Source organism: Pimephales promelas, chromosome 7, assembly GCF_988280905.1.
Source record: "Pimephales promelas chromosome 7, fPimPro1.hap1.1, whole genome shotgun sequence".
Classification (NCBI taxonomy): Eukaryota; Metazoa; Chordata; class Actinopteri; order Cypriniformes; family Leuciscidae; genus Pimephales; species Pimephales promelas.
Window position 1 is genome coordinate 33,153,892 of NC_142775.1, and position 11,461 is coordinate 33,165,352.

General features: G+C 38.1%; 1 protein-coding gene across 1 annotated transcript in view; it reads left to right on the forward strand.

Moving 5' to 3' along the window:
• The window catches only part of vwa8 (von Willebrand factor A domain containing 8), a 101,929-nt gene that overhangs the window by 5,238 nt on the left and 85,230 nt on the right, over nucleotides 1–11,461 (forward strand). Inside the window, exons 5-12 of the mRNA XM_039683601.2 lie at nucleotides 1,630–1,797; nucleotides 2,331–2,495; nucleotides 2,586–2,635; nucleotides 2,714–2,822; nucleotides 3,408–3,512; nucleotides 3,665–3,796; nucleotides 4,287–4,421; nucleotides 4,697–4,774. Coding sequence (XP_039539535.2) covers nucleotides 1,630–1,797; nucleotides 2,331–2,495; nucleotides 2,586–2,635; nucleotides 2,714–2,822; nucleotides 3,408–3,512; nucleotides 3,665–3,796; nucleotides 4,287–4,421; nucleotides 4,697–4,774 — 942 coding nt within the window. The remainder of the gene's footprint in view (nucleotides 1–1,629; nucleotides 1,798–2,330; nucleotides 2,496–2,585; nucleotides 2,636–2,713; nucleotides 2,823–3,407; nucleotides 3,513–3,664; nucleotides 3,797–4,286; nucleotides 4,422–4,696; nucleotides 4,775–11,461) is intronic.

The window sequence follows — 11,461 nt, forward strand, 5'->3', positions numbered from 1 at the left end:
TATTGACATTATCAAAAATGGAACCATCCTTTTTGTAAGTGTAGTGTACATGTAGTGCAATTGAGCTTTGGGCGACCAAGTTGGAATCCCGGCTTGTTGTCCTTTCCTGATTCCACCCCCCTCTATTTCCCACTTTGTTTCCTGTCCTCTCTCCAACTCCAATAAAGGCAAACATGCCAAAGAAATACATCTTGCAAAAGAAAACAATCAAAATCAAACATTCAACATACCATATGTTCTGCTCTTCATTATTCCACCACACAATGATCAATTTGGCATCATTGTGTAGGAAGTCAAGGAAAAGTTGCTTGTGGTCCGATAACTCTTTCCTGCTTGGTTTTATTTTGTTTTTCTGATTGGGGTCAAGTAGGTCAAAATGCACTTAGCTCGACAGCTATTTACAACTTGCTGTCTCATTGACAAACGCACTGGTTTGTGGTTTTAACTAGTCTCTCTAGTCTGCGTCACAGACATATTTCTAGCAATTATGTGATTATGGCATCCAGAATGGATATGGGTCCTGTGCTAAATTTGGACCATCTGGCTACATATTTATAGGCCCTGTTCCCACACAATCAGGCATATATTTACATGTTAACCTAATTATATGGCGACTTGTTTTGTGGTCATCGGAGTAGCCTAGAATTTCCTGCCTTTGACGTCAATGCCGTTTGATTCCTATATACATATGTTTGCATGGTTGCATCTTCATAACAGACAAGATTTAGAGATTCAACCCACAAATGGGGCAAGATGTTAAAAAAAACTGTATGTTTCTAAAATAGAAGTGAACTGCTCTGTGAAGTGGGTGAAATGACTGATGAACACTTTCTTAAACTGTGCAGATAGGAATTCCTCCTAGAGACAGAACAGTGTCACAGAAAGTCTTTTTGATTTGCTGTTTTAAAACAGGGTTCCTGTGTAGTATGGAATTTGTTTTTAGTCATTTCCAAATCTGAAAAAACAAAGACAACAAAGTCTGGAAAACTAGTTGTGTTCTGAGACTATTGGCTGTGTTCTGTTTTCTATAAAAAATCTGATTTAGAATTTCTAAAAAATAAATTTGTGTCATCATTATAGTCAAGTAATTGTATCCCTTAAAACAAAGTTTTGATTACCAAAATAACATATTTAAAAAAAAAAAAAAATCTTCATGCCTTTAAATAGCTTGAATGTAACTGTACACCCTTGCTTCGTTCATTGGATCTATAAGAATGATAATGCGTTTTATGTATTGCTTTATTAATTAATTAATTTGATTATCCTTTTGCTTGACTACTCGACTCCCTAATAATGTGAATGTTACACAAACCATGTTCCTGTTGACCATCTCAGAGTCAGACATCTTGGACAGATGCCTTCTGAAAATCTGCATTCTTAGAAACGCTTTGAACAACTTTTGAAGAACGTCAGTGGAGAACGGCATATATAGCTACAATATTCCGACTTTTCAAAAACATTCATATTAGACAGTATTGTGCTCTGGAACAGTAACTTGAAGGTTGTTGTACCAGAGAATTAGTCTGAGCTCATGTCCCTGCCCCTATTTTGCACATTGATGTCATCTAAGCCCTGCATCACTTCCTGCAAGGTTCCTCAACATGTTCCCGTCCTTTCTGTCTCTGTCAGTGTGCCGTCCGAGCTGCTACCGAGGGTCGGATTCTTGTGTTGGAGGGGCTGGAGAAGGCAGAGAGGAATGTGTTGCCAGTTCTCAACAACCTGCTTGAGAATCGAGAGATGCAGCTGGAAGATGGACGCTTCCTCATGTCAGCACAGCGCTACGACAAACTCCTGGAGGTGAGGACAAACCTGCTGTACGACAGGCCTTCCTCTGCTCACGGATACAGACCGACCAGTCAGGGATCTGTCCTGTGACTGATGCTTCATGAAAGAGACATCGATAACACTTAACATGTGCATTGTCATTATGCAGTACATACGCAAGCCACAACATTTTGTAACACCTGCCAATGGTGGCTTAATTAAAAGCATTTACTAGTTATATATATAAATATCTATATCTATACAGTATATATCTATATCTACAGTATATATATATATATATATATATATATATATAATTTTGTTTTTGTATGTTTTAATTAGCCAATAAATTAATTTATTTTAAATTTTATAATAATGTTTTGCTTTTTTTTTGTTTCATTTATTTATTATTTTTAAATATAATAAAATAATTTCAATATTACATTTTATTTTATTATACAATAATAAAATACAATTTTTTTTTTATTATTTTCAAAAAAATGTAATGTAAATAACATTTTATTTACCTGTCTCTGCTGTTTGCTATGCTTGTGTTGGTCCAATAGGAGCACACTAAAGAGGAGATGGAGGCATGGAAAATTGTTCGTGTAAGTGAGGATTTTCGAGTCATTGCTCTTGGCCTGCCGGTCCCCCGATACAAAGGAAACCCACTGGATCCTCCGCTTCGCTCCCGCTTCCAGGCCAGAGACATCTACTACCTTCCCTTCAAGGTGCTACATGCGTTATGAATTAATCTGCGTTTGATAGATGTGTATTACCAAAAGTGTCCTAAGGTTGTATTTTTTTTTTTTTTTTTTAAGGACCAGCTAGAGCATCTGTACACAATTGGACCAAATGTGCCTCCTGAAAGGTACAGCACTTTTCGGACATGGATTTTTTATTGGCTATGTTGCAAACTGATTGTTGAAACAATTTGCCTCCATCTTAGGGTTTCCCAGCTCTTGTCTTTCGCCACTACTCTTTGTTCTCAAGAGTCGGCCAGCTTAAACCTGCCTGATTTCCCTGTGGACAACCTCCCATCAGCCCTCACAGTTCTGGTGAGTAGCAGATCGCATGTATTATACATAACAGTTAAGGCGGAAGTGTGACATTTCTGGAATTACTGGAATTGTGAAAACAAAGCTAATTTTAAAATTTTTGACATTAAGAATAATTATTATTGTGATGTGATTGTTCTGAAATCCAATTTATATGCGTAGCGGTACTATGCACACACACAAAAAAAAAAAAAACTATGAAAAACCTTTCCATGCCGAAAATGATTACTTTAGATCGTTAAAGTATTCTTCACACTAAGAATTTTTTAAGAAGTGTTCATTGAAAGGTTCCTTTGGGAAGCAAAAATGGTCCCCCCCCCCCCCTTTTGGAACTTTTATTTTTAAGTTTTTAAAAATAAAATAATTTTTTTTTCTAGATTACATAGGAGTCTCATATGAGTCTATGAGAAGCAGGATTCTGGATCTTTAATTATTCTAATGGAAAAGGTGTACAAGCACCAATCTACTTTCTGTCACAAAACGTCACAGTTGACGATAAGGGTTTTAAGCATTCCTCTACATTCCAGGTACATCACATTCATTGTGTAGATGGATATTGTTGAAGGTCATTTGTATCTATTGCAGAATCGGTTCCCCATGCTGTCAGTGCAGCAGCTGGTCCAGAGGCTTTACCCATACCAGGCCATGCTAGGGAACGAAGGCCGCACCGCTGTAGAAGGGGTGCTCAGTGTAAGGTCCTTTCTTACTTCACACTATAATAACAATAATAATAATGGGGTTATGTAGCCTAGTAGCTTGAAATCTGAGCTGTAAACTGGTGTATACACACATACAGCTTGAATACTGTATTCAGTTATCACTAATAGAGACTCTCTTCTCAGAGGTTTGAATTGACTGATGAGAGCACAAAGCCTTCTCCGACTGCAGTGGTGAACGTTGAGATTTTGAGTGGAGATCATGCAGAAAAGGCAGCCGTCACACTCAACATCGGCAACCAGAACATCACCTTTCAGGTCAGGACACAGCGATGGTGGTAAAGTGCTGTTTTAGGGAAATATAGCAGAAATTTAGCAAAGAAGTACTGACTTTAGTACAAAATCTGGCACCTTGACACTGTTGTGTGGAATCGCAAACACCTGATTGGCCATTCTGTTCACGTGCCCATCGGATATGTCTGTGATTGGCTACAATGATCAACGTTCAAACACTGCCGTGTGTATCCGTGCAAGTGTCATTGATGTAGATTTACAGCATCTTTGTAGCCAATCACAGACATATTTGATGAGTGCGTGAGAATGGGCAATCAGAGGCGTTTACGATTCCGCTCATACGTCACATTTTTAAAATTTTAGTACCGACTTGCTACCGAAGAAGTAATAAACCTAACTGATGTCATCCACAGGGTCAGCCACGTGTCACTGTGGCTAAGAGCTATAAGATAATGCTTTATTTGAAAATGTGAATTAGATTTCTTCTAAAGGAAATGCTGTGGTTTCTCGTCAGGTTCCTTCTGGGACGCGGCCGATTCGCCCACCCAACAGCAGTCCCTCGTTCATCGGCACCCCCACACACGACCGCCTGCTGGCTGAGATGATGCAGTCGCACCTCGTCAAAGACATGTGTCTGATCGGAGCCAAGGTACACGGGCAACTTCCTGTGGCCACCCTCTTGGAGCAAATGCACTATGAACTAGAAAGTTGATGTGTGTCAAGACAAGAACAATAGCTCACTATTCACACTGCCTGTTAAGGTAGTGCAGGAAGATCATCAGGGATCTGTGTGTGCGTCATGGGTTGTGTTCTTATTTAAGAGGTTCTGACTGAGTAAGATTAGATCAGATGAACAATGTAAATCATATGCTCGTGTAGCCTTGTGGTTTGGCTAATGCCGTTTCTTTTTTCTTCTTTTTTCAGGGTTGTGGCAAATCCATGATTGCAAGAGAGTTTGCTGAAATGCTGGGCTACAGCATTGAACCAATTATGCTTTATCAGGTAATGTCAACGCATGAGAAAATAATAAAAACGAATCAGTCCCAATAAGACAAATTGGGACATTTTGTAACGTTTGTTTAGAGGAATATGTTCTGGGGTCAATACAAGTTTCAAGTTAAGCTATATGCGACAGATGCTTTCAATTATAACAGAAAAGGGTTGTGAATCTTACCTCAGCTGTTGACAAAATCGTAGTTTAATTTATTCTACGGTCTGGGGTATTATGTCACAAATGCTGTCAGTTGAACTTAACTTGTATTGATCCTAAAATGTTACTTTAAAGTGATAGTTTACCCAAAAATTAAAAATTAGCCCATGATTTACTCAAGTCATCCTAGGTCTATATGGCATTTTTCTTTCAGACGAATTCAATTCGAGTTATTAAAAAAATATCCAGGCTCTTCCAAGCTTTGCAATGGCAGTGAATGGCTGTTTCTGTTTTGAAGTCCATAAAAGTGCATCTATCCATCATGCAAATATTCCACACGGCTCTGTAGGGTAAAAAAAGCTAGGCCGCAAGCTAGAATTTTGCTTTGTAACATGTTAAATTTGGGTATTTTTCTTACACAAATGCATCCATTGGCTTCAGAAGGCCTTTATTAACCCCCCCTCTTGTACCTTTAACCCAGAATATTCCTCTCTTCTGTTTTGGTCTTTGAGTTTGCTTTTCGTATCACATGAGCACGGTGTTGTGTTTGCGCACTTGTGTGCAGCTGTGGAAAGTGAGGTTTGTTGAGGAAAGCTCAGTGTTGTCCTGGGCATCGGCACACAGAGCCAGAGGTTATGCACCACAGGGGTCGCAGAGTTTCCATCAGCAATCATTGGTGTTTTTAATATTTGTGATTCTCGTAAGAAACCATTTTTGAGCTACAGTCCTTAAATAGCCATATGTTTTTGGGTTGTTTCTATTTTAGGATCAGAGTCATGGACTGTCCTTGATCTCCCCCAGTTATCATTAACAGCATTGGTTGGCCCTATTCTGCTGTCGGAGCACAACGGCTCAGTTCCAAAATCTACTGAGCTGATAGTGTATTTTACAGTAAATTTACATATGATGCGATTGTTAAACCATTTCAAGTTTCATGATGTATGGTAAAATAACTTGGTGAAAAAATTCTTCAAAATGGTTGACCATTGAATTTTGGTTATTCAATTCTGTGAAAATTTTTATTTTACCCAAAGACTTCACTATTTCACATGGTTTCTGTGTATTTTTTACGCACTAGTGGAAGTAAAAGTGACATGAAGGCCAAGTATGGTAATCCATTCTTAAAAAATTGACCTATTCGCACAAGCAGCCATTTTTGCTGAGCGATTGGGGTTTAGATGCCCCCGATAATTTTCATAATCGTGTTGCGAATCGAACCTGTAACCTTTGGGTTACCAGTCTTACTCTTTAACCAATAGGCCACGGATCCTCCAGAGTATCACATTGTTAGCTTAGCAAAATGTTACTGCCTGTGTAGTGATACTGCCTATGGCCTATTTGGCCAGACTACGCTCATATTCACCTATGTACCTGGGCCTAATTTCACGGCAGCAGGGGTGAGAATAGCGAAAAGCTATAATGATGCTCTCACTCATTCTGCAGACCAACCTGTTTTAAGTCTTGGGGATTTTAATTCATGTGATTTATTGGAATATTTGCCTACTCTCCAGCAGTATGTGAAATGTTTCACCCGTCTAAACCGGACTATTGACTGCTGCTATGGTAATTTTCCCATCCCCTACAAAGCTATATGTAGATCCCCCCTTGGGAAATCTGACCTTACTATAATCCATCTTCAACCCAAATATAAGACTGTTGTGAAGAGGACAAAGCCTATTATTAAGCAAATACAGGTGTGATCTGATAGGGGTAGAGCAACCAATTGGGACATTTTTTTTTCAGTCTTGTCATGAGGCTGATGAGCTTACAGATACCATTACGTCATATGTTAAGTTTTGTGAAGATACTGGCCCTCATTTATCAAAAGTGCGTACACCACATTTCCTGCGTACACCTTGCGTACACTCAAAACCACGGTGAGTTTGAGATTTATCAATATGGACGTTGGCGTACGGCACGCTCGAATCCTACACCAGCTCAGGAGGTGGTGTACGCACGTTTTGAGTTAGTGAGGAAATGCGCAGAAAAATTCCAAACACCACAAAACGCACTGACAAACTAAAAGATATGATATATTATGACCCACTGTAAAACAAACAAAAAAACAACATAGAAATTATAAACTTCAGTATTTATTTTTGTGTAACGTGGACTTCAATGTTTAATTTGTGTGACTTTACCAAAGCATTTGATTTGTAAGCATATATTCCTTCAGTTGCGAGCCCACTTTACCCTGACGTTTCAGGATTATCCCCGGCAGGTGCGCACGGACTGGGTTCGGTAGCCTAATGATAGGCTTTCAATGACCAAAAAATAATTCAGACTGACAAAATAATAAAAAATACATTCTTCTTCTTTTAAATGATGATAATGATAGAAATAATAATGACGACATCCTTCTTCTAAATAACAATAAGCATCATTAATGCAAATCATAATAATAAGAAGAATACTATTACAAATTGTCATGCAATTATTAATGTGAATGAATGGTACTTCACATCACATCATCATCATCACTATTATACATGTGACGTGATTCGAAATTGAATGCTAATTTCAAAAGACGTGCTGTAAAATAATGCATTGTGATAGGTCATTTCGTCTCCACGTCGGAGAAGTTTCTCTTCTTTGCCGTCTTCCGTGTGTCCATGGCGTAAAATAAGGGCGTGGGGGGAGCGGAGACTTGCATATTTAGGGGCGTGTTATTCTAATGACGATCGTTTTCAGCCGCGGGATTTATCAAGGGCAGGCATTGCGTACACCTGGATTTCAAAGGTACGCACATCTTCATAAATCAGGCGGTGAGAGGAGTGTAAGTATAATCTTACACCAAAATATACACCCGTTTCTACGCAAGATTGATAAATGAGGGCCATTGTGTCTGAAGCTAAAACTGTTCAAATCTTTCAAAATAACAAGCCTTCACTGTAAAAAAAATACTTATGGTTTAACTTAAAAAAGTAAGTTACCTGGTTGCCTTAAAATTTTAAGTTCATTGATGTTATCTGAACTAAATAAATTATTTAAGTTGATTTGACAAAAGAAAAAATTTTGTGATTACTACACTGTAAAAAAAAATATGAAAAGAAGGTTGCCTTTTGTTCTGGTAATACAGATTTAATATGTGAGAAAAGGAGACAGTTAAGGGGAGACATTCTTAAAGCAAGAATTGATTATAAAAATAAGATGGAGGGAAAATTCTTAACTAGTGATATAAGACAGGCTTGGGAGGGATCAAATAGGTTAACGGGTAGGCCAAATAAAAAGGATGATAATCGTGTAAGTGAAAGTTTTATTAGTGATTTAAATAATTTTTATGGTAGATTTGACACTGTGGAAGGCAAGACTGGATGTGATGACTGATGAGATATGTAATAATCTCACTGCAGAAACATTAATAGTTATCACTGAGGCCAATGTAATGGCAAGCCTTTGTAAATTAAGGCCTAATAAGACCACTGGCCCAGATGGTTTAAAAGCATGCCTTCAAAGATTGTGCTCCTCAACTAAAAGGAGTCTTTGCAAGGTTGTTCCAGAATTTTGGCACTTTACCCGTGTCCAAAAGTAATTGGAAGTACTCAATAATTAAGCCTGTGGCAAAAAATCCAAGGACGAGCATGACAAATGACTTCCGGCCCATTGCAATAACTTCTATATTGTGTAAAACTATGGAACGAGTTTTAGCTAATCATCTAATTTCAACTGTCACCTCTAGGTTAGGTTCACTTCAGTTTGCATATAAGAGTAACAGAGATGATGCTGTACTGACACTGCGTAATACAGTTACAAAACATCTCATGCATTCCAAAGCTTATGTCTGGGTTTATTCGTGGATTTTAGCTTGGCTTTTAATTTAATGAAGATTCATATTCTCTTAACAAGACTGGTTGATCTGGATTTAATTCAGCTTTAGTCCGCTGGATTAGAAATTTTCTTTCTTGTCGTACACAGGGGGTCTGTGTTCAAGGTACTGTGTCTGATATGCTAACTTTAAGTACAGTTTGCCCACAAGGCTGTGTCCTTTCCCCTGTGCTCTTCTCTCTCTCTTTGCTAATAAGTTTACGATTAAAGAAGAACATTTTAGATTGTTCAGATACGCTGATGATATGGCCTTAGTGGGCCTATTGGACAAAACTAATATGTCATATGATGCTATGATATCTGGCTCACATTAAGGCCCTGGAGAATTGGTGTCTTCTTAGCCAATTAGAAATTAACGTGGCAAAGACAAAAGAATTGATTATCTGCCAAAAAGTAGATTCAATTCAGCCAATTTGACTTGTGGGTCAACAAGTTGAAATTGTGGAGAAGTTTAAATATCTAGGCTCAATCCTTGATTCACACATGAACTTAAGTGATAATTCAGACCACCTTTTTAAAAAGTGTTTGAAACGTTTATTTCTTCTTAGACAACATAGTAAGTTAGAGTTAGTCAGCATACTTTAGAACTTGTGTACAAATCCATGGTAGAGAGTGTACTAACTTTTCATCTCAGAGCCTGGTATGATCATTTAAAGGGACACTCCACCCATTTGCATTAAGATTTCCATTGTTAGAAATCCAGTCATACTGTTGAATGGTCGTGCAACACTCTCTCATTTTCCCCTGAGATGAGAGAAATCCGCTATTTACCTTTTTCACTTCCTCCTACAATGACGCAAAAAACTAGTAAAAAAAAGCTAGTACAGCTCTTATGCCCAAAGAATGAAGAAGGCGGCAAGGTCCATTCTTGAAGATAGCTCTCATCATCTCTTCAGTCAATTTGAGCCCATGAAATCGGGTAGACGCTACAGAACCAAGTCAATGAGACCAGAAACTGTCTGGTTACTGATATTCTTCTAAATATCAAAAAAATCGTCTGAATACATTCGAAAATGGTATAACTCAACTGTTTAACTCTGGGGGAGTGGTAAAATGAGCCTATTTCCAAAAAAAAAAGTGGAATATCCCTTTAAGAGGTCTTTGATTCCAAATTCTGTTAAAATGCTCAACTCGGTAATCAAATGATAATCCAAATGACTACAGTATGAAATGTTATTATTATTATTTTATTGTATTTTTGTCTGTTTTATGTCTTTTTACGGTCTGTATATTTATTTTAATGGCTGGTGAGCCAAAGACAATTTTCCACCTTGGTGGACAATAAAGATATTACAATTATGTAGACAGCAGGGCAGCTCAGAAGATTTTGAGGATTGATGGAATAAAAATTGCTCGATTTGGGTTCCGTAACAGTTGTAACAGTTTGGAGAGACCGAAAGATGTTTTGGATGAACTTCTCCTTTACTGTTTTGAGTAAAAAGACGACAATGCACACTGAGACTTCATCTGAAATGATGTGAAGAGCTCTTGCTGTGTGACCAGCGTCCTGGTGCTTTTCACCCCAGCTGAGAGGCCCGTTAGCATCTGGGTCTTATCTCAGCATGCTCGTGTTTTGATGCAGCTCATACAGACTCTGAAGAGCCGCTTAAAACGGAGAGTAAACATTAGCACCGCAGGTAATAAACCGTTGCGTGCATGTGTGCTTTTGTACTGGAATGACGGGAATTCCTTTGGCTCAGTTAGAATAGAACAGGAAAGGGAAGCTGTTTGTGCATCATGCTTAAGTTATTTTTGCCCGGTGAGAGCAGGAGGTCATAGTGTATGGGGAAAAGAGGAATTTTGTAGCGCACTTGATCTTTTTAGCCCTCTGAAGCCCTTTTATGAACTCGTAAGGGCCATGGCTCATCCCCGATGACATAGCGTATTCAGTTGTGGAAAAAAATACTATGTCACGGCCCAGAAAAAGTCTTGGCACTCGCTTTGACGAGCAATGTTTTTGTGTCTTGTGTTTCCTCTTGTTATGATAGTTTTGTTCTCCCTGTGTAAATTCACCTTTAGATAACTTTTTAATGTTTTCCTTGCCTTTAAAGTTCATGCTAATTTTCCTCAAACAACCTGGCAAACAGTCGTAGAGAAAAAGTTGATTTTAGCTGATCTTATTTTCACGCTCAAGGCTTTCTAAATTAAATTCAGTGTATAATGACAAAAATAAAATGTGAACTTTGATACTTTATATAGGTGAAATTGGAGTTGAAAATTGTATGTGTGAACATGGTTGAGGCTTTTTTCTTCTGCTCACCATGGCTACACATTTATTTAATCAAAAATACAGTAAAAACAGTATTATTATGAAATATTAGTTGTGTCCCAAAGATGGTTCGCTCCCATTGCTTATGAATGGGAGAAAATGCAACGTGCAATATGGCAGAATATATCCCACCTTCCAAGTAGAAGAGCCAATCATTTTCGATCCACGTCCACTTTCAATAGGCCAAATAAAGTACTGCTTTTGCTTTCACATAGTTATGAACTGAAGAAAAAACTGGAATAAACCAGAAAATCATTTGTACAAAAATGATTGAACATGTTCATTTGACAAAATATTTATTTAAAATAATCTCATATATTGATCTGAAACTACTTGAGATTGTGGCCCTTTTGATTTCATCTCGAGTCATTATGGATGTGTTATTGTACAGTTGAGGTGAAGCCCTTGAAAGGCTGCCCTCCGATCAGTGTGACTCCATGTGAAG